Here is a 25,577-nt window from a genome sequence, read left to right as displayed (position 1 = left end):
GAACCTGGGAAAAAGACGTCTTGGATGCGTATGGCCATGTCGTGGATCATCGGTGGTGTTTGTTGACAATCATGGACGTCCCTATCCGGCTGACTGATGTCTCGGTGGTGTCTCGCGTTCCTAGCTCTGGTCTCTGGAGGTTGCTGGAAAGACGTCGATTGCTCGGGTTGTCGTTCGGGTGGTTGCAGGATGTTCCAGACGGCAGACGTCAATGGTTGTGGGCGCGGCGCGGCTTCCTAGATGCAGGGGAGCGCAGGGATTCAAAGGTAGCTGCGCTGCTGAAGAATAAGAAAGAACGGATAGGTTGGGTGGTGAGGTAGACAAGGTCGCTGGTGAGGATTCAAGGAGAGAAGCAGATCAAAGGAAGGTCGTTGGTGAAAGAACGAGGCAGCGCAGGATTAGAGAATTGAAGCTGGCGCGATGAGACGACACTGGGGGAAGAAGGGAAGGGCAAGGCGCAAAGGCAAAAGAGCAGTCGGCAAAAGGAGATTAGGTGTCTGGCGTTGTCGAAAGAAAGAGGAGATTTATTAATGAGATTTGATGGATATTGGCTACCACATACGGGGATGGCCAGGGACCTTGTAGTCCTTGTGCAGGGCCATCCACTATGTCCAGTGGGAATGCGGACGAAAGTCAGGTACCCGAAGGCAGGGACAACAGTGGGCGAGGTACCTTTCGCCTGTCCTGCCACCTGAAAAGAACCTGGGCGTCGTGGTGGTCCACCAATGCGGCGATGCTTGTGGGTGATGGGGTGGAGTGGCCGCTGTTCTGGGTTAATAGGCCTCCAGAACACCCCCGTCATGCAAACGCGCTTTCGCGGCTTTCGCCAGCCAGTCCAGCCCAGTTGGTCTTGACAATCCAACACATGCTCCTAATAATATCACAACTATCGATTCGGCCACCGACGTCTCTCCACGTTCATCCGCATCGTCCGCATCGTCCGCGTCGTCGTCGTCTGTCGTCCGTGTCTTTCTGGCTTCCCTACAGCACCCGCCACAGCTTCAACTGCCACGGCAACTCGTCCCTAGCACCGCACATCCTGACGTGTCGCGAGACGGCCTTTGCGCCGTTCGCATTGGGGGGGCGCGTTAGAAAGAAACCGGACTGCGCGTCGCTGAAGACCCTGGTGCCAGCCGCATCCTGCATGGCTGCAGAGAACATCCATGCCCTAGAGTGGTGCTATGTGATGCGTCCGCCGCATCTTGACGTCCTTCCGTGCCCGTCATGCTGGGAATCCGATGGGTGTCCCTGCCTCGACTTGATGCAGCCACCGCCTGGGCCAGCATGCTGCCCGGGAGTCCTCGACAAACTTTGATGGGCTCTGATTCTGCATTCGTGATGTTCTCGCGTTCTCAGCTAGGTTGACGTGAACACACATTGACCATCTTCCAGACACCACTCCGTCTCCTCGCACGTTCTCTCCACGACATGAGATGGCAGGCTGCACGACACTGTCGCTCGACGCTCGGATGCAGAGAGTTTCCCTGCCAGACGTGCATGTTTTGACACGGTAACATGGCCCACGGCCGCGGTCACGGACGGTTACTGTCAGCCAGAGAGCTCTGAAAGCTGTCAGCAAGCTTTATCACTAGTGGCGAGCTGGCAAACTCAAGGCGCAGACTTTGCAACTTGATCAGCCACGCCAGGCTGACAAAGTCAGAGCGTGGCGCCAGCCCATCGGCTGCTTCCATCGCTTCCGGCGATCATCATCCCCCCACTGCGGTGACCTTATTTGCCCTGCTATCACGCATCCAGCTGGGGGACCCGGAATGATTGGACAGAGACGCATCGCCAGCCGTCGAACCGTGGGATACTTGCATGCCCGGGAGCCTCTTCGACCTCGATTCGTATGTACGCACTAGTAGATCGCGACGCATGACCAAACTTCATTCCATCGCACGAGAGCTAGCCACCAGACGGCCAAGACGCGACTGACTCCAGCGTACGGAGTCCGGTTCTGCTCATTTCCTCAGATTGTCCACCGAAAAAAAAGTGTCCCACCCGTCGTCATTAAACAGTCGCTCGCTGGCCCGGAAACGCGCTCGGTACCATTTCGCCTGACAGCTCCCCCTGTCCCGCTACCCTGCATTCGGTTACCTCATCCTGGAGCTCTCAGATTGAACACGAGGGGTTGTTTGAGCTTGACTCTCAAGGGAGCTCCAGACGGCGGGTACTATCAAGGGAGCTTTGGACCTCCCATGTCACTGGAGTGACAGCGTTTGGACGTTGCGCCATTGTCTCGCGATCGCAGCCAGTCATCATCCTGGATATCGTGAAGTTTTGCATTCGCTAAATCTAGATTCTATGCTTGTGGCCCATCAAAGCTTCGGCGCAACGTGCCTCCATTGCCCTATGCCGGGGTACACGAAGCCAAGCTCCCGAAGACTTGTCGCGCTCCCTCCTCGCTTCTCAAACTCTTGCTTGCTTGGCCAGTAGATGCCGCGCTCCCAAAACTGCTCATCGTGCCAGTATGGCGGTTCCTTGCCTCTCTGTGTCGACTCCGCCACCCAGTCGTGCAACATGTTGAGGTGGCGGCCATCGTCTCCGTCGTCGAGCAGCACATGAATGTTCTTGTCGCCGCGCCTCTTGAACAAGTCCAGCTCCCATTCCTCCTGCTCCTCCACAGGCGGCAGCTTCAACCCATTGGACCACACCGCACCCAGAGCCGCCGCCTGGTTCTCTGCCACGGGCCAGGGCACTGTCTTGACCAGCAGCCCGGCAAAGGCCAGCGTGGGGTGCTTGATGAGGAACAGGTGCTGGTACAGACCCCTGACGCCTTTGCCGGTCGTCAACAGATTTGACTTGAGGAACTCGGGCAGGAACGGGAAGCTGAAGAAGAAGCCGGTGCAGTATATGACGGCGTCGACGTCCTCCGCCACCGCCCCGTCCTTGTAGACGACGGCCCTTTTCTCTGGCAAGTACTCCACAATCTCTGGAACCTCCGTCACACCAACGTGCTCAACCTTGTCCGGCGGAGTCGCATGTCGTACAGATAGATACACTCTGTCCGAGACCGGGCTGAGCTGGCGGGCTATATCCAAGCCCGAGGGCCCGTTGCCAACGACAATCACCTTTTTGCCCGAGTAGGGCTCCGGGACGCGGTAGTTCTTGGAGTGCAGGATCGCTGACGGGTGCGCCTCGTGAAAGGCCATGATGCCCTTGACGTCCGGGATAAAGGGGATGTCATAGTGTCCGTTGGCAATTACCACGGCATCGTACATATCGCTGAACTTCCGGCCGGTGACGGTGCACGCCGCCACGAGGTCCCACCTGTCTCGGCCGTTTTCCTGTCGGAGCTCGAGCGCCGTGACCTGGTGCGAGAACTTGATGAGGTGGCGGACGTTCTTGGCGTACTCGACCAGGTAGTTGTAGATGGACTGCCGCGAGGGGAATACCCAAGCGTCGTCCGGGAACGGCGTGTCCTTGTAGTTCATTGTCGTCTTGACGGTGTTGGCGTGCAGCGTGCCGTACATTGGTGTGGGGAACACGGGCGGTGCGCCGCTGCCACCCGGCCGGAGCGGAGGGTCCTGCGGGCAAAAGGGGTCTGTCTGGGGTACATGGCGAGACGTGGTCGGGTGCGGGCTGTAGTTCCAGACGCCGCCTACCTCGGCCTGCTGCTCGAACACGACGACGGAGTCGAAGGCCCCCTGCGCCGTGAGGTATCGAGCGGCCGCGAGACCCGTCGGCCCCGCGCCGATGACGGCGATCTTTTTAACGGTGAACGAGATTGTGCTCATGGTCTGTAAGACATGGACGGCCTTAGTGGTAATATGCAAAGGAACAGTGGCCGCTCTTTAAACGACGAACTACAAACTTGGGATCCACGAGGTGCCAACGCGTTATATCGGCGGGAAATCACCTAATCGGTTCCTTTTCGGACAGAGTGGTGGACACCGGGCGGGTAAAACGGGGATGCCCTCCGCTCCCCTACATCAACGTCGCAAAGCCAACGCAATCGGATGCTTGGACGAGAGAGAATAGAATAATGACATGTCTGCCATGGCCTACCTCTTCTGGTCCGGAGTGAATGTCCAAAAGCTTAACCGGCGCAAGGTCTACCCATGGCAGGTCGTCAGGTGACTCGGGGACGACCCGAATTCCCGCTTATCGATAAGGAACCATCCGGCAGTCGCTGCATACCGCCTACTTTTTTCTGCCAGTGAGGTGTGGGGCGTTCCCGCGCAATTCGTGCAGCTCAAGCAGGAGCTTCCCTTGTTCCACATTCCATCCACACCACGACCATGCGGTGCTACCGAATCGACCTTTGCGACCGTTTCCATCCCACATTCATTTAGCACAACCACACCTTCGACTCTGCGACAACATCCCGCTGATGCTCGACATCTCCGACTACACACTCATCAGCTCCGCCGCGTCTCCCTCAAACTCATGACGCGATGTCTGGGGTCCCGCAACCCGCAGCGCAGCAGCAGCTCGAAGCCGCCGAGGCCATCGCGATCGCGCAACTGAGCCCCGCGCTCCAGGACCCCAAGGCACGCGTCGTCCGGGGCGTCGTGACAATCACGTGGCCCTACAGCATCGTCAGAAAAAACATTGCCTTCCTCCTCGCCGAGGCCGACTTCCGCCTGCGTCGCGCCAAGGGCCAGGTGCGCGTCGAGTTTGCCGGCTCGACCGCCAAAGCGATTGCGGATGCGGCTCTGGGGAGCGGCGACGAGATTTCGCTGTCGCTGGACGGGGTCGAGCTCGTTGCGGACGACTCCAAGACGCGCGTTCCGGGAACGAGCTTGGAGTGGCAGCTGAGGTTTACAGAGAGGGTGCTTCTCCAGGTAGGTTGAGCGTGTGCGTTGGAGGTGATGTTTGCTGAAGATATGAAAAGGCCAAGATTAGCGATTCCGAAGAGGTCAAGGTCATCGATGTCGACCACCCCGCACAACCCGAATCAGAGCCCGAAGAGCTACCGGTGTCCATCCTCGAATCATTTCAGGATGTCGAAGAGACCCCGGGGCCGATTGCGACACCCGCGAAAACACCTTTAAGCAAGAGACCCGCCGACCATGGCCTTGGCGCCGATGAGTTTGCGTCCCCCGCGTTCCTCAAGCGTGCTAGGGTTTCCTACGGATCACTGTTCGATGGGGGCCTCGACATCTTTGATGAGGCAGATGACGGAGCAAAGGCCCGGGCGAAGAAGAAGCCAAAGACAGGCAGGTACAGCAGCGTTTGGACATACGCCAGTCGAACCCCGAGTCCCGAGCCGGAAGCACCTGAGGAAGAAGACACATCAATGGTTGTTGAGGAGCAGCCGACGGTTGCCACGCCATCACGGCCTACGATGGTGGACGGTGCCTGCCAGACAGTGGAGCAAGAGACGAGCCCCCCGAGAGATGTCCAGGTGGCGGCAGAGGCGCGGCAGGACCCTTCGTACTGGCAGACGCCGTCGAAGTCGACAATGATCGATTCAGGGGTTCAGTCTGATCTGCCTCTTAGCCCCAACATCGGGCTGACTCCACTCGGATTTGGACCGCCGCCGCCCATGCCGATATTCACGTCCGCCCACGAGCAGTATCCGCCGGCCTTCCAGCAGCCGCCTATCGATCCCGTCTTTGGTCACGACATGGAGCCGCATTACGGCGCTGAAGGGCCATTTCACGAACACCCCAGCGCGTACCCAGAGGCAGGGCTTGACCATTCGCCTATGCATGGCCACTACCCCACGACGTTCCTCGACGAGCCGCACTTTGGCCCAGACGGCGTCGTCACGTCACAGCCACTGTCGGAGCCGATACCCGCGTACCAAGACCACCCGCAGCAGCACGATCTAGAGGCACAGCCCCACCACACAGTCATGGTTGATGGGGTCGCTGAGCCTCAGCAAATACCCTGGGGCCTCACGTCGGCACACTATTCGAGATCGCCCGCGAAGCCTGCAGAGTCTGGTGAAGTGCACGAGGGGCGAGCCTCTAGCCCTCAGGACGCCGATGGCGAGACATGGGAAGAAGACCGCGAGCGTGAGGCGAGAGACGATCCTGAGGACGAAGAGGCACTCAGGGTAGAGGAGGACCAAATGTCGGAAGACCAAGACGGCCCCGAAGAGAATTTTGCATCGAGAACGTACGCCGAGAGACGCCACGAGCGAGGTGAAGAAGCCGCAAGCATAGAAAAGGAGAGCAGTCCCGTGGGCAGTGGCAGCGGCAGCGGCAGTGAGAGCAGTGGAGAGAGCGATGAGGAAGCCGAGCACGAGGCTGACGACACCGGCGGGGACTACGACATTACCCACTTCCGCAATCTCAGCAATAACCAGGATGACGACGCGGGGACGGACCTGGAGTCGGACTACGGACAAGAAGAAGAGGAGGAGATACTGGATCCCGAAGATGACGAGGAAGCGGAGGAATCCGAGGACTACGACGAGGAGGGCTACGATGAGGGGGACTATGACGAGGACGAGGACCAAGAGAACCAACCGCCGCCTGCTGCTCCGCGAGGGGGACCACCAGTAGTCATTGACTTGCTCTCGGATTCCGAGGACGAGGATGAAGCTCCGCCGCCGCCACCACCGCCCGCCGCGGCTCCTCGGCGACAGATACCGCAGTACGATGGGTCCGCCGATGAGATGGAAGACGAGGACATGGACGACCAAGAGAGCCAGGGAGAAAGTGTGAGGAATGAAGACAGTCAACAAGGCTCGTCGCCGCAACCGTCTGATGCGGAGAGCGAAGAGGACCAGGCATCGCAAGTCGGCACACCCACGCCGAAGCCCCGTCAGGCGGCAGTTTCTTCCGCTCCGGACTTGACGACGGGGTCGATTGGCGATGATTTCGAGACGATGAGCCCAGTGAAGCTGCCGCACATGGCAGGCGTTCCGCATAGCTCTTCCCGGCCTACCTCGCGAGGCGAGTCGGATGATCTCGAGGCGGAGCTCGAAAGGGAGCTGGAGGAGGAGATTGCGGCGGATGATGCCGGGAGCGACCGTCAGACACCGGCCCCATCTGAGGGCATGGCGGGTGTTGAAGAGACGGGGATTGTGCCGTCGAGTCCGTTCAATGAGGACGTTCGTCATGCACCACCGAAGCAGGCAGCATCCAGTCCTTTCAACGAGGGTCCTGCTGGCGATACAGCGCTGAAGCAGGCCGTGTCCAGCCCAGTCAGGACCGATATCGAGGATTCTGAGGTGCTGGGAGAGGAGACGCTCGCTGTTGAGTCTCCTGTGGCTGAGGAGTCCAGCCCGGTTCGAGTAGTCTCGGCTGCTGAGGAGGAAGCAGGCGTTAGGTCTATGGCCGAGGAATCTAGTCCGGTCCGATCCGTTGCGAAGGAGCCGGCCGTCAAGTCGATGGCCGAGGAATCTAGCCCTGTTCGACCTGTCCCGGCTGTCGAGGAGGAACTCGCCGTTGAGTCTCCCGTGGCTGAATCCAGCCCCGTTCGGCCTGTCGCCGCTACTAAGAAGAAACCTGCCGTTAAGTCGATGGCTGAAGAATCCAGCCCCGTCCGGCCTGTTCCGGCTATTGGGGAAGAATCTAGCCCCGTTCGGCCGGTCACCGCTACCAAGAAGGAAGCTGCCGTCAAGTTCCCCATGGCTGAAGAGTCCAGCCCCGTCCGGCCTGTCCCGGTCGTCGAGGAGGAATCTAGCCCCGTTCGGCCTGTCTCAGCTGCTAAAGAGGGACCAGCCGTTGAGTCTCTCGTAGCTGAGGTGTCCAGCCCTGTTCGGGCTGTTGGGGCTGTTGAGGAGTCACCGGAGCCAGAGACAGAGGCTGCCGATGTCCAAGTTGCGCCAGAGGAGGAAGACGACGTTGAGCCTGAAGAGTTGGTCACAGACGAAGCTGAGGGTCAGTCACTGGCAGATCAATCAGAAGCTCTCGTCACAGAAAGTCTCCAGGCAAGGATAGATGATGCTGCCGAGACCGAAGTCGCCCAAGCAGAGGATGAAACTGTCCAGCCTGAAGTCCCTGCCGAGGATGTCACTCGACAGACACCAGAATTAGAAGCCAGCAATGTCGAAGCGCCTGGGCAGACGGAAGAAGTGCAGCAAGTCGACCCCGACGACAAAGTCGCGGCCAAGGAGCAATCACCGGAACACACCGAGGTCACCGTGGCTGAAGCAGTGGAAGAGACAGTCTCTGTCGACGCAACAGCACACACCTCACCCAAAGAGGCCACGCCGGACCATGTCGAGATCAAAGAGACAGAGGTCACCAAGATGGAAGTGGAAGAGACGCAGCCTCAATCTGACGATGAAGACATGGAAGTCTCACTGATTCCCGATGAGACTATAGTCCAGGACGTCGAAGAAGCTACAGTCGAGGTGCACATGGACTCTGACGACGAGGGCTCTGTCGAGCCAGCGGACGTTGACATGGGCGACCCAGACGACATGTCGGTCGACGACGAAATCAGCAGCAATGCGACAGACTCGGATATGGAGCTCGACGATGTCACCCAGGACCAGCTCATCCAGAGCCAGCTGTACGAGGAGTCGATGATGTACGAGGAAGACCAGACGGTCACGACTTCCATCACCACGACGCAGGTTGTCGAGGAGCGGCCAGTCTCTCAGGGAGGTGATGCCGCCGACGACGCTCGCCTCGAGACTGAGGTTATCGAGACGTCACGGGTGACTGTTGAGACGACCATCACGGAGCCCCTGAAGACGACGGACGCGCAACAGGCGCAAGTCGAGGACGCGATGGACGTGGACGAGCTGGAGGACGCCAAGTCTACACAGATGGCATCGCCTACGCCAACGCCTCAATCATTTGAGGAGAAGACGGCTGAAACAGAAACCTCACAAGCCGACGAACAATTGACACCACGCGCCACACAAACCGTCAAGTCCTTCTCGCAGTCGTTCGTCGAGACGCAGGCCACCGAGGTGACTGTACCAGACGATGGTGAACCACAGGCGGAGCAATTAGCGGAGCCTCTCGACGAGAGACGCCCCGCCGAATCCCCCGCAGCGGCCCCAGTCCAACCCCACGAACCGCTGCTGGATGATGAGGAGGAGGTGGAGAGGGAGAAGGAAGCGTCCACTCACCACGAAGCTGATGCAGATGCGCCCTCACCTATCAACGAAGAGTCATCACAAATCCGAGACTCGTCGGCGCAACCGTCGGAAGCGCAATCGTCTCTTATCGCCGAGGACACATCGGAGGAAGTCGTTTCCGCCGCGAAGCCAACTCCGAAGCGAGGTCGCGGCCAGCACCACAGAACCAACAGCAAGGATCAGGATCCCAGCGTTAAACTGGCCCGTGCGTCGATTGCTTCTCGACGGTCGACGCGCCTATCAGATCGCACGACGCCTGACATTCACAGCAGCGCCGCTGCCGCTCCCGCTCGAGGGACGGCAGCGGCAGCGACGACGACGAGCCGAGGTAGGTCGGCGAGCCTGGCGCTCAAGAGTGATTCACCTGATGCGGACGCGGAGGATACGGAGGTGCAGCCCGCTAGGGCCGCGGTCAAGTCACCATCGCGAGCTCCCAAGACCGCCAAGGAGAGTGTCACCAAGGGGGGCAAGGAGACTGTCCCCAAGGAGGCCCAGACTAAAGAATCAAAGGCCAAGGAAAAGGCAACCTCAAAAGAGGCTGCTGCATCATCAACATCACAACCGACAGAACAATCCTCCGCCGCACTCAAAGCCCAGCTCGCCAAATCCCTCCGCGCCGACGTGCCGGACTGCATCTCCCTTAAAGTCCTCCGAAGCCACCCGGGCCGCACGGTCGACGTGCTCGCCGTCGCCACCACGAACCCGCCCGAAGCGAAGCGCGCCAAGGGCGGGCCCCGCGGCATCATGCTGGCGTTTAACGTCACCGACCACTCCATCGCGCCCGCGCAGACGGTCGCCGTGCAGATTTTTCGGCCGCACAAGGCCGCGCTGCCCGTAATTCACCAGGGCGACGCGGTGCTGTTAAGGAACTTTAGTGTCATGGTGCTTACGCGGAGCGGGTTCGGGTTGAGGGCGAATGATGGGTCTAGCTGGGCTGTTTTTGAGACGAGACGGCACGGGCATGGGGGCGAAGGCCAGGGAGGAGGGGACGGTAGCAGTGCTGATGCGGACGCTGGTGATGATTTGCCGCAGATTCGGGGTCCGCCTGTGGAGCTCTCTGAGGGGGAGACGGGGTATGCGGCTCTGCTTAGGCGGTGGTATGCCGGGCTGGACGCCAAGTCGCTCGCGAGGTTGGACAAGGCTAACGAGGCGGCGCCGGCTGTTGGGAATGTTGGTAAGGAGGGCAAGTGATGTGCAAGCAGCAGTCACTATAGTGTAGTGTGGATGATACGCAGAGGTGGATGGGAACTACGTGTTGGGTGAAGCATTTGACTAGATTGCGTATGGGGATTCTGGCATGGGATAGACGTAGCTCGTGTAGGTATCACGGCAGAGATATCACGATAGTCGGCAATGCATTGTACAAATAACCATCTTGTTGACTGGCCCACCGAGTGTAGGAAGTGCGCGAGGGGGCAACGTGGTGAAGGCGGAATATGTTTCATGCCGCCGCCAGTTCAACCAACCACCCAAGAGGCGGAACTACAAACACTGAATACGCAGCAAAAAAATGGATCACTAATACACAAGTCCGAGTGGGAGTCGAGACTAGTGTATCGGACGACGGAAAGCCAAGCTTCAGCAGATCGTGGAGTTGGAGCCTTGAAGGTCCCGCGTTTTCCCCATGGGAAAAGGCAACGCAGAGAGCGGCAACGGCAGCGGAAGCGGAAGCGCAGTCAGAAGAGCAAAAAGAGGCCACCAACCCAGGCGGCAGGCAGGTTTCCGAACGGATACCGTCCGCGCGGACTAACCCCGTTTCGTTCCCTTGCCTTGCCTTGCGCGCGTTCGCGTCGAGTGCCCACTCTGACTGTCCGCTGTATTCTTGATCCGCCCGCATTCAAAAGTGCGGCCCCAACCATTCGTGATGCAGGCATTGTGGCATTGTAAGCAGCAAGCGGAGACCTCTCTCCTGGCCTGCCCATCAGTGTTACGAACGGAACCACACCCGTTATCTACGCAGTATTCGACTTGTCATCCAGCCCCGTCTTGCCCCTCTTTGCTCTGCCATGCTTCTTTCCCCTGATTTGCCTTGATTTGCAAAAAGAGGAGCCGTGGCCCATGCCGGTGAGTTGTGGAGCACACGTCAGGACGGAAAGAGAAAGTCGCTGGAGATTTGACAAGCGATGGTGTGGGTGAGCTTGCGGCTTGGTGGGCTGCAAGCAAGGGTGAATTCGGACATCAGGATCGGAGCAGGTCGGCGACCCCACCCTTCGCCGGCCGGGTGGAGATTTCGCAACAGGGTGGGACAATCTACCGGCGTCGTCGCTGATTGGACGGCTATGCTTTCCCACGGTTTCCCTCCACACGTGTGGGGGAGCTGTCTTGCTTCTCGTGTCCAGTGCGGCTTGCCCCGGGACTTGTCAACGGATGCCAGATTTTGTGCCGAATGTTTTGTGATGATGGCAGTGCCTGCGAATGCTCCGTGGGAAGGCTGCCGATCCGGCTGCGTGCCGTGTCGATATCTGGTGGAACTCTCGCGACCGTTGTTTGCCGTAGCATTATCGTAAAGTCATGGATGACCACTTGGTAATGCGGTTCCGATACAAGTGCGGTGAGTGAGGCTCAGAAACGCCCCTAATTTTGGGTCGCCATCCAGGATGGTCTGGCCGGCTGGTACGGAGGCAGTCTGAACCATTGGATACGGCATTCGTCATACTCCGTACAAAGAGGCACGCACGCCCGGCAAGTGGCATCGGAGCAAAGGGAGGGAGTGTTTCGTCAGGTGGATTTACTGGGGCTCCTGGGTCTAGCTGGCAATGGATATTGGGACCTGCGACGGTGGACAGGATGGCTGTACCAGACACAGCAACTGACCGAGACGAGACGGCGCTGCAGATCTTCTGCAAAACGCCCATTGGACTCGTTGCCTTTTTGGCTTAATCTTGATGCGTCACATCTCCTAGACACTTTTACCTGCCGTCAAGGTTTGGACGGAGTCAGGACAGGCTTTTTTTGAGATGGATGGCCGGGATGTAGGGACGGGAATTGCACGGTGGTACAGTACGTACAGACGTCGGCATGCATGGACGCGGTGCCGTCGAGTCGGCGCCAGGGACCTTCGGCCGGGAGAAGGTTTTGGACGGACAGGACGCAGGGGTGGAACGTTGACCGAAACATTGCGCCCACCGGGGTTCAGGGCTGCACTTGGGTGAATATTCCACCAGTGTTTCCCATTCATCCAAACCGTTCATTGCACGCAGTCGGGACGTGGAAACGGATCGTGATCGCGTCTGTTGTGTCGAGAGTGATGGGCCAGTACTGTAGAAAGTACTGGACAGGGGTGACCACGCCCCAGTCCCGACTGTTGCCGAATCCAGCTGGGCGAATGGAGATATTTCCAGGTGTGGAATGGGACGTGATTGGGCGCCCGCCGGTGCAAGGGCATCGATTTTGATTACGGGAGCGATTGAATCGGGAATTGTGCATCCTGTTCTTTCGGGCTAAAGGGCGTGTGTCGTGTGTCGATCCAACGAGACGACGGCAGGACGAAACCCTGATGGATTGGGGCAAGCGACAGCGAGGGTGTGGCCTTTGAGAAGCCGACTTGGAAGAAGCCGACTTGCACGGTTTCTTGGTTCTGGCGGCGTGGCCCCCTTCTGCGGGCCACCTTCTGCTCGCAATTTACTGCGTATTACTGACAGTGCTGGGTGTCATGATGCTGCGTTGTGCAGAATTATGACAGAACCAAGAGGCTGGAGTGGTGTCCTCAGACAGTCACAAAAACGCCAGACACGCCGCCCATCGCTTGAGGCTGGATGCGCTTGACTGCCTTGGGACGCTTGCCCAGAATGCCGCATCGGCCACGGTCCGTTGGTGGTGAGCGACGAGCGACGAATGGTGACTAAGGGCAGGCGCAATCGACCCAATGGCACGGGTGCAGTTTGAGATGAGGTGTGAAAAATTGCAGAGCGGCTCGTGATGCTTTAAAGTTGGAGGGGGCCACTGGGGGAATGAGGGTTACGATAGGCTAAGGATTATGTAGGCGTCTGTGGTTGGATGCTGCGGTGAGCGGAGGTGGACTGCCTCCGTGGTGCCTGTGTCTGGGCGTGATCCTGGGAGCCCACACCGGAGCTGACTCGATTGGACCTGACTCGCGAGGCTGGCGCTGGTTAGTGATGTTGGACTCTGGTAAATAGTGACCCGGGAGGACGAGGTACCTGCGGGCAGGTATTCGTACTGAGGAAGACGCCTCAAGGAGTACTTGTTCCAGCCCTGGGGCAGCCAACGGCACGGCTGCAGGTTGGTGATTGGCGGCTGGCCGTTCTCCACAAGGTGTGAGTGACGAGAGATGGGGTCAAGGGCCTGGGTTGCTGCGTTCAGGTGGAGGCCGTGGAGGAAGAGGTCATGATCCCTGGATGACGATTCGTCCCTTGGATTCCAGGAACTCTGGCGACTGGGACTGGGACTGGGACTGGAGCACCAAGGTTCCCAAGAACCCAAGCCTCCTCAAGCCAAGGCTTTGCCTATTTCCTGCTGTCGTCCGGGCCTCGACTTGACACATACGGGATTGGGGAGAAATGGATCTGGCGGAGAAGGTCAGTCGGATACGGGGCCGCGGGAGGTGGACTGGACTGTGGACTCTGGACTCCCTACCTAGTACGGAGTATAGAAGGCTAGCGAGTCTCCAGCGACAACAAGGTCATGCTTTGCGGTGAAGAAGATCGGTCTGCTGGTCTGTTTGTTGTTTTTGGGGCCGGGTGAGCTTTCTGGAGAAGGTCAAGTTTTAGGCTGTGGCATGGCGGTACGTAGCATGGCGGCATGGGAGCTAGCGTCGATGCGGCAAGGTCGACGTGTTGCAGCTGCTGAGACACATCACACTACGCAGCAGATATGGCAGGCATGGGTCCATTGTTGATAACACGAAATGGTAGGAGCACTGGAGACGCTGGACTCTGGAGGCAAGTGGTAACGAACAAAGAGGCCGCCTTCCCATAGTGTCTGCCCATCGTGCCTGGGCCCAGGAAGGAAGGAAGTAACAACTGTCATTTGTTTAGAGCAAGTGCGGGTGGATTCCGAACGGCAAAGAGAGGGTTTCCTACAAAGTACGTAGCTTAGGGCAGAGAGGATCGGGACAGGATCGGCCGGGGTGCGGCGCCAGTTGCATACGGGCGGGAGAATCAGGTATTGCCTCATGTACGAGACCGCAAACTGCAAGTCGACAGCAATCTCGAATGCAGGCCGGCGGGTGTTGTCACGATGGGACTTGATAGTTGACGGGCGCAGTAGAGTTTTGGGTCCTTGGGTGTTTGGACTCTGTGCTCGAGATGACTTGCCTCGACGATCTGTGATAACCTGCCCGGTGAGGGAGGCACCCCACTATGGAAGCCGCGGCGCCCCTCATGTTCAACCCCCTCCCGAGCCCCCAGAGATTCGCAGCTACTCCGTACTGCGTCCCAAACGGCCAAAGATGCAAGCTTGGCTGGAAGGAGGCAGGGATGGTGGGAGTTGCGATTACGACATCTGCAGTTGGCTTCACATGCGATGATGCCGAAGCAAGCCAGCGGGCGCGGCGGCTGTTTGGTTGCAGGCTGTCTGCTGATATCGAAGATGAGGTCAGGAAGTGATAGAGTTGGAGGTTGTGAGATTTCGTTTGCCATGTTCGGCGCAGTGGTTGGCTCGACCGGATGGATGGAAGGTGGCACAAAGGATATATGGGATGGAACACCACCACCACCACCACCACCTCCTCCTCCTCCTCCACCAGGAGAAGCACACGCGAGCTTCGCCGTGGCGGACGGGGAGGCGCTGGATGAAGAATCCCATGGCGTCTGTCAGTCTGTAGTCACGACTCTGCAGGCCGTGGCACCGTGAGGTAAGCAGTCAGTAGCCGTCACCAATGGAACATACAGATGCAGAACGATGTAAGAGCGCCCTGACATTGCGCAGCGATTGCGCAGTGCGGCTTGGTTCCACGCTTCCCATTCCTGGCCAATCCCGGTCAAGGTCCAACGACAGGCCTGGAAAACGCAACAACGTCCCGTGGTCTCTGTGTCACTGCGCTCGATGCAGGTCACGGGTCATCGGACAGACAGATTTGACAGCTCGAGGGCGTCGAGGTCATGGCGTGGAAAGGGAGGGAATGCAAGCAGACAATCTCGGTGGGAAAGTGCATCGTGGCGTGGCATCGTGAAGAGGTGAGGGCTGGAGAACTCGAGGTGAGGGAAGGTGAGGTATTTCGTGTGGAGTACGTACAATCTCCCCGATACGTACTCTGTCTCTACTGTGGTACCTACTGTACATACTTCGTAAGGAAGGTACCGCAGCACGGCAGGAAACTTCAAAGTCTGGCGCTCCGTCTCATCCAGCATCCTTGTCTCAAGCCTGACTAACTCTTGTCCACTTCTCCATATTTTGCTGCTTTGCACTTGTTCTTGCTATTGCTAGCTTCGTTTCCCCATAATTCGGGGTACGCAGAGATCCACGTCGTGCTGTGGTCGAAGTGGTCCTGCTTTAATTATTACCCTCTGCCTTTTTCCTGACCTTGCCAGGTGTAGAATGGTACAGCTGGGCAGCTGGGGAGGAGCAGGGGGTGTTCCGCCTCCCTCGTTTATTCGCCCGGCCTAGTCTCGTCAATGGATCGGAGAGTGAATGGAGCCAAAAAGAGGAGGGGGCCGACTGGGGTGCACCTTAGTCCTGATGCCCAGGGGGGGTACACGCAGTAAAGGATACCTCGTGGGAATTCCAGACGAAAGAAAGAGAGTCCGTTCCCAGTTTCTCTCTTTCCAGCACGTCTGTTGCAAAAAGATTGATCCCATTGGAATAATATAATACCTCCGCCCATCCCCTTCGCACCCTTGGACCCCACATTCCCGCTTCTCCTTTGCTGCCCTTTTCCCACCTTGAGCATTTGCCCGTAGCTCCGGCTTTTCTAAACAATTCGAGCTTGAGGTTGCCTCGTCCTTTGCATCTCCAATTCCAGACTTTGCCCAAGACAGCATCGACCACCAAATCACGAGACACACGCCCCAGACACACCACACACAAGGTCTCTAACCAAAGGGTCGTCCGCACTCATAGCAGCAGCAACATTTAGTATCAGGCTTGGAAACATTCAATGCTCATCTCAACGCAACCTCGTTCCGCCTTGTTCTGTTGTTTACGTTTGTGTCCCGCCTCAAGACGAGGATCTACCGCCCCAGCTTTGACGACGTCTACGCAAAGCTCATCCGCCGCCCGTATATGCGAGCCCCTTACACCTGCAAGCCGCTTCTATACGTATTGAGTCCTCCGGACATCGCAGACGATTCTTGATCTGTAATCTCGGCCATTTCTCGAGACGGACGACTCCTTTCTACTTTCCTTTTAAGCAAACGGCCTAATCAACGAGCAGTCTCTAAATAGGGGAGACTGCTTCAGTGCCGCGACAATGGCGACCGAAACTACCACCACTACGACTACCGCCCCCGAGGCAACGCCCGCTCCCGAGCCGGCCACCGATCTCTCGGCGCTGACGATGGCGGCCACGGAAGAGCCCGCCGAGGCTGCCGAGGACCCGAAAAACGACGACGCCAACGACACCTCCTCGGACCAGGAGCAGAGCAAGAAGCGCTCTTCATCGGACGCGGACCTGAAGGACGGAGCGCCACCGACCAAGATTACGAAGCGCAGAGCCGCCCGCGCCTGTGTGAGCTGTCGCGCGCGCAAGGTCCGCTGCGACGTGGTTGAAGGCGCGCCCTGCGGCAACTGCAGATGGGATAACGTCGAGTGCGTTGTCCAGGAGAGCCGCCGACGAAAGTGAGTTCCACCCGTCTCCGTATCTTCGTCCGCGACCGAAGTCCGGTATCTTGCAACTCGCCGGTGCCTCGGCACGATGCAGGCGGACAGTTGGGGATGCACGACATGACGCCCATGGGGAAATCCCCAATCCCGCAAAGTTGACCCCCGCTGACTTCTTGGCGCGTTTGTAGGAAGAACTTGTTGACTGCCAGCACGGCGGGGCACCATGGTGTGGGAGCCGAGGCACAGCTGCGCTCCAAGGGCGCAAACCCAATCAACATTCACAGCAGCGCGGAACTGCGCCGGCCCAGCAATGCCTCGCTGGCCTCGGTCAACGGCTCCATCGCCGCGAACCCCGTTCCCGCATCCTCCGGCGTGCCCCTGAATGCGACGTCTGGCGTTGGGGCCGGCGCTGCTGCTGCTGCTGCTGGATCAGGATCTGTAGGAGGAAACGGAATCGGCGTTGGAATTGGCCCTGGTGTTCTCGGGGGCCTGTCGGTACCCGGCGGCTCTTCAGACGGAATCGAGGGTCACGTTCCGCACATGATCTGTAAGTTTGCCTCCGTCTCTGTCACACAATTCTTTTTTTGGCCCTGCAACACTCATTTCTTGGGACACTTGTTTTTCTGGAACACAAATTTTCTTAGCGTGGGATCTTTGTCAATTCCGCACCGCACATCAAAATTGCGCCCCCTGTTTGTTGTGTCTTCTTTTTTGTTCCTGGTTTTGCCCATCGCTGCCCAGTCCGGGGGGCTCAGACTGGGGGAGGGGACGGAACGGGGTAAAGTGTGGAGGGGCGTCTTGGACTTTTCCTACCCCGTGACCTGGGGCCTTTCTCCGCCTTTCCTCGTCCAGTCAAGTCTCTCCTGATTCTTCAGCGTACCCCCCTCTCTGTTCCGCACTCCGTCCGCGGCCCCAGCTCCGTCCCTCCCACGTCCCTTAGCCTCACACACGTAATCCACATTCACATGCCAGCCCTCGTCTCCAGTCATTATCATCATCCAACCCACCCCAGACCAAAGCGGTCAATGTTTTGGGACGACTCGCTGACCACGGGACCTTGTGAATCTTAGATCAACGATCGGGTTACCGTCATGACAGCGCAGCGCTGCTCACCAAGCTGCAGTCTGCTGCGGCCGCAGCGTCAGCAGATGGCAACTCTCGTCGCCTGTTGTCCAACCTGCTCGCCCAGGCCTCTCTCTTTGGCGGCATCGGCGGTGCAGGCGCCGGCGCTGGCGACGGGCGAACGAGTCAATTCCTCGCCTCCCTCGAGGAGCCCGACCTCCACGGCCAGCTCCCGGCCTTTGTGAAACCGCTTCCCGCCAAGATCGCCCAGGAGGATGTCACCTACCTGCACGCAAAGGGTGCCCTGACTCTGCCTGCGCTACCGTTGCAAAACGCTCTGCTCCAGTCCTACGTCGAATACGTTCATCCGTACATGCCGCTGCTCGAGCTGTACGACTTTCTGGCCATCATCAACGCCCAGGATGGGCTGTGCGGTCAGATCAGCCTGTTTTTGTATCAGGCAGTCATGTTTTCCGCCACCGCCTTTGTCGACATGAAGGTCCTTCGCGAGGCAGGATACCCGACGCGGAAAGCCGCCAGGAAGGCCTTCTTCCAGAAGACGAGGGTAAGTGGCCCGTCCCTGAACTTTCTTTGACGCCGCGCTAGCGACAGGGGTCACCCCCACGCTCAACCCTTTCACATGCTAAATGTTTGTCTGCAGCTGCTCTACGACTTTGACTACGAGTCGGACCGCCTCGTTCTCGTCCAGGCCTTGCTTCTGATGACGTACTGGTACGAGACCCCAGACGACCAAAAGGACACATGGCACTGGATGGGCGTTGCCATCTCGCTGGCCCACACCATTGGCCTGCACCGCGACCCGGCCGCGACGAGCATGCCGGTTCGCAAACAGAAGCTGTGGAAGCGCATCTGGTGGTCCTGTTTCATGCGCGACCGCCTCATCGCCCTAGGCATGCGCAGGCCCACCCGCATCAAGGATGAGGACTTTGACGTGCCGATGCTGCAGGAGAACGACTTTGAGCTGGAGATCCTGCCCGAGGAGAACAAGGTCATTCCCGCCGAGTGCATGCTGCTCCGCGACGTCTCAATGCAGCGGGAGTTGGCCGCGCTGTGCATCTCCAAGGCTCAGCTGTGCATCTGCATCAGCCACATGCTCAAGGCCCAGTACTCTGTCCTCATCCGCGATAAGATGCGTCCGGAGAACACCGTCAACAGCACCATGATGCTGTTCCCGAACAAGAAGCTCGACAACGTCGAGAGCGTGACTTCGGTGGACCTGGAGCTCATGGCCTGGGCCGACACCTTGCCCGCCATCTGCCAGTACAGGCCCCTGACGCCCCTCGATGTCAAGAACGGGCGGTCGACCGTCGCCGTTCAGCGCACCCTGTTGCACATGGTGTACTACACCACCATCTCGGCCCTGCATCGCCCGCAGTTCCTGCCGTCGTCCCCGGTCCATGCACCGACGACCTCCCGGCAGGTGCAGGAGATGTCCCGGCTCCGGGTCCGCGACGCCGCGATGCACGTCACCCGGATGGCGGCCGAGCTCCACCAGCTCCGCCTCGAGAGGTGCCTCCCCACCACCGGCGTGACCGTCATCCTGCCGGCCATGATCATTCATCTTCTGGAAATGAAGAACCCCGTCTCGCAGTCCCGAGACCGCGCCACCCGCGGGTTCCGCCAGTGCATGCGCGTCATGGAGAAGCTTCGCGAGATCTACGCCGCCGCCGACTACGCCACCGGGTTTCTCGACGCAGCACTCCGCAAGGCCGCCATTGACATTAACCTCCAGCAGACCACCGCGCCCATGACGCAGCAGAACCTCAAGCTCGCCGAGCCGACGTTTGGCGCGCAGACGCCCCCGCCCGATAACCTGCCGTACATGACGAGCGGCGAGGCCCTCTTCGCCAACAAGCCGAACCCCCAGCGCGAGTTCCTGCCGCAGACCATCAACGCCGCAGCGCTCGACTTGTCGGCGCAGAGCCCGCCGCCGACCGAGAAGGACCACGAGTCTTCGCTAGAGGCCATGACGCCCAGTGCTAACGGCAGCTTCGGCAGCACCGAGGAGCCCGGCCCGCTCGACCTCGAGTTTTTGCAGACGCAAGAGGAGATTGACTGGAACGCCATGACGGGCACAGAGTTTGACGTTGACCAGTGGCTTCAGTTCCCGCCAGAGGGCGTCAATAACACGGATGAGGGGTTCATGGCGAATGTCTTTGGGGAAGATGGCATGAACGACGCCATGAACTGGGCGGCGGCCGGTGTGGACACAACTACGAAGGACAGCGACGGTGCAGCTGAAATTGCCACCCTCGCCTAACGCGCATGACCTCACGTTTTGCGCTCTTGCATTTTACACATTCGCATATAGACTCCTTTGGGAGCATCTTTGCAGATTTCACGATGGGATTTTTCTGGTTGGAAGCATACTTTGCACTACATGGAGTCGGGATAGAGCAAAACAAAAAGGGAGGCTCAGGGTTTCGTGTGTGTTAATGAAACGGCGTTCTCGGCCGGATGGGTTTTCTCAGGCTTCGGAGGGGCTCATTGGAGTAGGGGGGTTTGCTTGGATACCCTCACGCGGCGCCTGATATTTGTTCAACTATGTAGTCGTGTAATGATGGCTTTGAATGAGAACATGAGTTGAAAGAAGTGGTGTTTGCATGTGACAGATTGATGTTGAAACTTTGCCAACGTTGGTGGTGTGGACGTTGACTCGTGTGACAACGTCCGAAGCAACGGATGCACCGGTTCGCCGGGGTCACTCGGACGCCTCGGGCTTTCGGGCCCAAATCGCGCGACTACAACATGTCAGTCTTGCTGCCACCAACTTCAACTCCATCAGTAGTCAGTCCACTCACAGTGGCCAGTAGGCGTGATTCCCACGATCAGCAAGGTCCTTCCGCACCTCGGCGGCAAAGACGTGCACTTCCTCCTCGCTCCACCCGTGCACCCGCGTCATGGGCGCCATGATCATGCCGGCCGTGTTGGAGGCGAGGTTCTCGCGCGTCCATGACCCAAGCTCCTTGAGGTGGGGATCGCGCGGCCAGCTGTTGAGGGGCCAGATGAAGCGGCGATCTTGGACGTCACTGAAGCCTGTGGTGGAGACGAGCGTCGCGAGGTCGTCGAGGGGGATGAAGGGGCATCCAAAGACTTTCAGGGCCGAGGAGACGTAGGCGAGGGATCGTGAAAAGGCGTCGCTCGTGGATGTCGAGCTATCTGCGCGGGTAATTGTCTCTTCTACTTCTTGGAGCTCGATGTAGCCGCCGGGGTTGAGGTTGCTGCGCTGATGTTAGCACAGCATCGATGCGTTCAGCCAGTGGGTTGAAATTGAAGGCGACGTACTCGTAGCACTTTTTAAGGAGTTCGGGCCAGTTGCGCACGCTTCCTGACATGCCGCGGATGTGAATGTAGTCAAAGTGCCTCGAGTAGATCCACTCGTTGTCGAGGTCGTCGACTTCGAACTGAACGTTGGGCGGAACGCTGGGGGTCATTGTCAGCTATTTCATCAGAATGGGCTTCAAAACGCACAACTCTGGCTGCGTGGCCGACAGATCGAAGCCGAGGACGTCCGTGTTGGGGTGCTCGTCCCCAAAGTCGATGCACCAGATGCCGGTGCCTGTCCCGACGTCGAGCACGCGGCCTCCCTTCCACTCGGGATCATTCGGAGGCGCGAATCCCAGCCTGTTGTCGAATGTGAGGAGGAATAGGTGGTGTTGCAGGTCTAGCCGATCGGTTTCCAGCTCGTCGTTTGGCCCGAAGTATTCTGAGGGCTGTTTAGGGCGGGATCCCGGAGGACATGGGTTTGCGACTCACTGCCTTCTTTGTAGCGATGGTATGTTCTGCCGTTTTCGACGCGGTAGTCTACGATGGAGCTTCGAAGGCTTGTCGTAGCAGAGAACTCGTCCTGTCAACCCGTTAGTAGAGGGCTAATCGGGCACGGAATCTTGCGTACACTCCCGATCGTCGAATCCGTGTCGCCCTGCCTGGGTGTAAGTCGTATTCCAGCCTCGGATGTGATCTCCGGCATCGCCTCGGGGCACGCACCGGCACGTCAGGCTCAGGAGCGAGGTCATCTTCGGAATTCTCTTGAGACATGCTTTCTCGTGAGATGTAAAGGCATGGTGTTGCTCTTCCAGAGACTCTAGCCCCTCATCCGACAGTCCCTCGCCTCGGATTCGGAAAGCACGTTAGTTGGAGGATACGACGGATACGACGCAGCGAGTCAAGGCACCCCCCGCCGAGCGGGCCCGGAGTCTTAAACTCGCCGCAAGACAGTTGGGATGACAGCTGCTCTGATGTGTTCCCCAGACTCTGCCTTGACTGGCAGACCTGACGTCTGCCGTTGTCGTCGAGAGTCAAAGGCCCCGGAGAAATCGAGCTCACATCCCTGCACCATCGTCGGTCTGCTTACTTAATCTCGGTGACCATCCCCGCATCTCCCACGGAACCCCCTTATCTCTCCCGATAATGCGGACCGGGGTCTTCGGCGTCAAGTCGGAGAACACCTTTGTTGGGACCTGCATCTTTCATCAAATCAGTCATCCGAGCATGATCCCATGGCTCTCCCACCAGGTCATGACCGCGACGTAGACCCACCTATCAAGAAACATGGCCGGCAACGGGACCCGGAGCCGAACCGGATGTTTGGACTGTCGGCGGCGAAAGCGGAGGTGCGATGAAGGGAAGCCAAAGTGCGCCAGCTGTCGCAGGCACGGCGTCGCGTGTGTGTACGTCAAGTCGAGCCAGTCTTCGCCGTCCAAGTTTCTCCTCTCCGTGGCATCTGGCCACTTCATCGCGCCGTTGGAGTCGCCGGCGAGCGATTCCTTTGTGAACCTTCGAAGCGATGAGCTAGCTCTCGTTTGTCAGCAGTACGCAGACGACTCCAGAGGGGTGTTGCCGTCGTCTCAAGAGCATCTCATGCCGGCTCTGAGCTGGCTGCCAAAGTCAAGCACGCTCGCCGGCGGACGAGAAAGCATGATGGTTCAGTACTGTAAGTAGTCGAGGTCTACGCCTGACAACCGCTCTGACGAGACAGACTTTGAGGTCATTAGCAACAGCAGGGTGTATGTTCCCAGCGAGAGGAACCTCTTCCGGACGTGTGTCATGCCTATCCTCCTCAGCAGCGGCGGCCCTCTCTTTTCTACCGTCCTGGCACTGAGCGCGGCGGAAATGGTTCGGAGGACCCCGCAAGACGGGGTGGACTATGCCGGGGCAGCTATCCGGTACAAGATCAACGCCTTGACGCAGCTGCAGTCGAAACTCGACACCGCTCTCGAAGCGGAAGAGAACCTCCTGACGTGTGTGCTCCAGGCCTCCCTAGAGATAGCCGAGGGGTCTCGCCCGTCGTGGTTGAGGCACCTGCGGGGTGCTCTAGCCATCATGGATGCCCACGGCGACTGGATCACGCCCGAGTGTGCCGCTCTCGTTCTTCAGTATTTTCGGTTTCGATACATCTTGATGAAGACGACCGGATGCAAAGCGCCGCATCCTGATGGACAGACTGACGACTGTGACGACGCCATCCAGCGCCTCGAACGGCTCCTGCCAGGCCAAGGGACGTTCCAAACCATTGACCCCCAGATCGGCTGTTCTATGGAGCTAGTTCAGTTGATTAGCATGGTCTCAGCAGGAGCTCAAAAGGATGGCGAATACTCGGAAGAGGGATCACGTCTCGAGAGACGCATTCGGGAGTTGGACTTTTCTGCCGAGGGCACGCACGACGACTATCTCGTCAAAAGCGCCGAATGTTTTCGGTCCGCTGCTCTGATCTACCTCCAGCTGACTGTGTATGGCGCTACCGTACGAACTCGGGCGATTCCGCAGTTGTTGCAGACGCTGTTGGATCGTCTTGGCGAGGTGATTGTCGAGGACCAGCCGAGGCGATCGTTCCCAATGTGGCCGCTGTTCATCGCGGGGTGTGTCAGTTCCAGCGATGCACACCGCAAGGCTGTTCTTAATCTTTTTAACCTGCTGGACAGAAAATGGCCCATCAGCAACATCTCGACGGTGAAGAGAGTCGTCTGGACAATCTGGCAGACGCGGGATTTTGACGGCGGTGGTGCAACGTCTACGGATAAAGATTGGCAGGAGATTATTGATAAGTTTGGATGGAAGCTTTCCTTGTCGTAGTGAGGCTAAGGGATAAGGTCTGGACTGGATGTTGATGAAGTGAGGTTCAAAATGGGATGTTGAATACCTACATGGACAACAGAGGTGGCTGTTTTGTGCAGCTGGTGAAGCAGTCGCTTTGGCCGAGAGAAGGTGGCCTACGACACCCCGCCTTCCCAGGACCGTGGTAAATCCTCAAGACGGGAAGGCCCACCAAGCATCCCAAGATAGATGGAGAGCGCCAGGGAGAGAACTCCAGGCCCGGAAACACAGGTCGGTCCGTGAACTGGGGTTGGTTGGACACAACTAACGCTTGTGGCAGGATCGAGTCAGATCATCGAGGGCATTCTAGCCGCACCACAGGCGTTCATGAGCGATATACCCAGCACGGGTAGCGTGCTCGGGGGTGATGCTTGGGAGGTCATCAATCGCAACTTAGATGATTCTGAGGCCACCCGTGAAGATGGTGGCCCCCTCATCTACAATCATCAGCTAAGCACGCTCCGGTCCTTTGCGCCACGACGCTGGATGTTACCGCCGAGGAGAGAGATTGGCGGCCTGTCAGTCGGGACGCTGTGGGCATGAGCAAAAGAGGCCAAGCTCGCAGGGCACAGCATGAAGAGAAGAAGCGGAAGAAGAAGGAGGAAGCAGAAGCAGCAGCAGCAACAGCAGCGGAAACAGCATCAACGCACACCCAAGTTGACAACGTCGATGATCCCATTCTTGTCCTCGATAAACCCTCCGACGTCTCTGCTGCACAGAGTGACGACAGCCAGCAAGCCATCGGTCATCACAACAAGAAGCGAAAGCATGATGAGCTTTCCGAGAAGTCGCCGAAGAGAAGAGAGGCGCCAGCTGCTGCCTACGAGGAATCAAGCGGGGGAGAGCTGGACGAGTCGCTGAGGGTTAGATTGATGAGATTCATAAATGCGAATTTGAAGGCGGAAGAGGAGAAGAACCAAGCGATTGTAGAGAAGCTCGAGGCTTCGGAGCGAGAGCGCAACGAGCTTCGGAAGGATAACGCAGGACTGGAACAGGATGAGGCAAAGCAGGCCCGGACAATCGCGGAGCAGGCCGAGGACATCGTAGAGCTGATGCAGGAAGTCGCAAGGCTCAAAGCCTCCCAACGCTTCTGACCGCAGCGAGGACATGTCGGTATGTGGAAATTTTGTCGAGCAAGCAGCCCACAGGTACCTAAGGTAGTGATGTGTTGGTAGCAGCCCAGCTGCCAACGAGTGACATGGGTGTGGTCTTTCTCACAGCGATCCTTCCTGTATCGCTCCTTCCTGTATCGCTCCTTCCTACCTTAAGGTGCTTTAGCCCTTACCTCACAATTAATTTCACCCACACTTTCTTCTCCTACCACTACCTTACCCTCTCAATGACCCGATGCCCAGGAGATCCCCTTGACATCATTCTACTCCATTTTGCGCCCTTCGGGCCCCACACAGATCCCATACCTCACGGCATCATCACCGAGCAGTTAATAGAGTCGCGCACATTCGCCCATCATGTCCACATCCGAAGACGAAACGGATCTACGAGAGATCATATATCAAGACGACACCCCATTCTCTGGACAACGCAACATCCGCCATCGTTGGCCCAAGGAGATTGGTCGAGACGACTCTGGCATCAACTGTCTCATGATGCTCACACGACAGTTCAACAATCAGCTTGGCAGTCCAGCAGAGTGGAAAGCTTCCAACCCAGACCGCCAAGCGGAAGA

The 25,577-nt window shown here is 58.3% G+C and overlaps 9 protein-coding genes across 9 annotated transcripts; 7 read left to right on the top strand and 2 right to left on the bottom strand.

The window, feature by feature from the left end:
• The first annotated feature begins 262 nt into the window (after positions 1–262).
• On the top strand, positions 263–1,511 carry BDZ83DRAFT_23804 (uncharacterized protein). The gene has a single exon (XM_060501855.1). The coding sequence runs from the start codon at positions 608–610 to the stop codon at positions 1,313–1,315; it is 708 nt and encodes a 235-aa protein (XP_060360980.1). The 5' UTR covers positions 263–607; the 3' UTR covers positions 1,316–1,511.
• Positions 1,512–2,318: 807 nt separating this feature from the next.
• Positions 2,319–3,737, bottom strand: BDZ83DRAFT_586485 (thiol-specific monooxygenase; the record flags this gene model as incomplete). Its single annotated transcript, XM_060505955.1, has 1 exon — positions 2,319–3,737. One exon carries the CDS (start codon positions 3,735–3,737, stop codon positions 2,319–2,321), a length of 1,419 nt encoding a protein of 472 aa, XP_060360979.1.
• A 496-nt stretch (positions 3,738–4,233) lies between these two features.
• On the top strand, positions 4,234–10,383 carry BDZ83DRAFT_633570 (uncharacterized protein). The gene is made up of 2 exons (XM_060509045.1): positions 4,234–4,787; positions 4,838–10,383. Exons 1-2 carry the CDS (start codon positions 4,398–4,400, stop codon positions 10,184–10,186), a joined length of 5,739 nt encoding a protein of 1,912 aa, XP_060360978.1. The 5' UTR covers positions 4,234–4,397; the 3' UTR covers positions 10,187–10,383.
• Positions 10,384–12,860: 2,477 nt separating this feature from the next.
• Positions 12,861–13,491, top strand: BDZ83DRAFT_733765 (uncharacterized protein; the record flags this gene model as incomplete). Its single annotated transcript, XM_060512926.1, has 3 exons — positions 12,861–12,886; positions 12,978–13,123; positions 13,316–13,491. The coding sequence occupies 3 exons, from the start codon at positions 12,861–12,863 to the stop codon at positions 13,489–13,491; spliced, it is 348 nt and encodes a 115-aa protein (XP_060360977.1).
• A 2,656-nt stretch (positions 13,492–16,147) lies between these two features.
• On the top strand, positions 16,148–17,865 carry BDZ83DRAFT_23704 (uncharacterized protein). The gene is made up of 2 exons (XM_060501846.1): positions 16,148–16,729; positions 16,903–17,865. Exons 1-2 carry the CDS (start codon positions 16,362–16,364, stop codon positions 17,579–17,581), a joined length of 1,047 nt encoding a protein of 348 aa, XP_060360976.1. The 5' UTR covers positions 16,148–16,361; the 3' UTR covers positions 17,582–17,865.
• Positions 17,866–17,942: 77 nt separating this feature from the next.
• On the top strand, positions 17,943–20,057 carry BDZ83DRAFT_586511 (cutinase transcription factor 1 beta; the record flags this gene model as incomplete). The annotated part of the gene is made up of 2 exons (XM_060505958.1): positions 17,943–18,341; positions 18,438–20,057. Coding segments are annotated over 2 exons (2,019 nt in total), but the record flags the coding sequence as incomplete, so codon positions are not given.
• A 286-nt stretch (positions 20,058–20,343) lies between these two features.
• On the bottom strand, positions 20,344–22,087 carry BDZ83DRAFT_633555 (TAM domain methyltransferase). The gene is made up of 6 exons (XM_060509044.1): positions 21,693–22,087; positions 21,554–21,644; positions 21,269–21,503; positions 21,083–21,220; positions 20,599–21,018; positions 20,344–20,538 (listed from the first exon to the last, which is right to left on the bottom strand). The coding sequence occupies exons 1-6, from the start codon at positions 21,765–21,767 to the stop codon at positions 20,499–20,501; spliced, it is 999 nt and encodes a 332-aa protein (XP_060360974.1). The 5' UTR covers positions 21,768–22,087; the 3' UTR covers positions 20,344–20,498.
• Positions 21,991–24,149, top strand: BDZ83DRAFT_23732 (fungal-specific transcription factor domain-containing protein). Its single transcript, XM_060501848.1, has 2 exons — positions 21,991–22,730; positions 22,776–24,149. The coding sequence occupies exons 1-2, from the start codon at positions 22,349–22,351 to the stop codon at positions 23,867–23,869; spliced, it is 1,476 nt and encodes a 491-aa protein (XP_060360973.1). The 5' UTR covers positions 21,991–22,348; the 3' UTR covers positions 23,870–24,149.
• Positions 24,150–25,172, top strand: BDZ83DRAFT_23733 (uncharacterized protein). Its single transcript, XM_060501849.1, has one exon. The coding sequence runs from the start codon at positions 24,430–24,432 to the stop codon at positions 24,982–24,984; it is 555 nt and encodes a 184-aa protein (XP_060360972.1). The 5' UTR covers positions 24,150–24,429; the 3' UTR covers positions 24,985–25,172.
• Positions 25,173–25,577: the final 405 nt, after the last annotated feature.

This window comes from Colletotrichum acutatum (assembly GCF_030867785.1).
Source record: "Colletotrichum acutatum strain CBS 112980 chromosome Unknown BDZ83scaffold_106, whole genome shotgun sequence".
Classification (NCBI taxonomy): domain Eukaryota; kingdom Fungi; phylum Ascomycota; class Sordariomycetes; order Glomerellales; family Glomerellaceae; genus Colletotrichum; species Colletotrichum acutatum.
The sequence above is the reverse complement of the archived record's forward strand: the minus strand, read 5'-3'. Positions and strand labels throughout refer to the sequence as shown.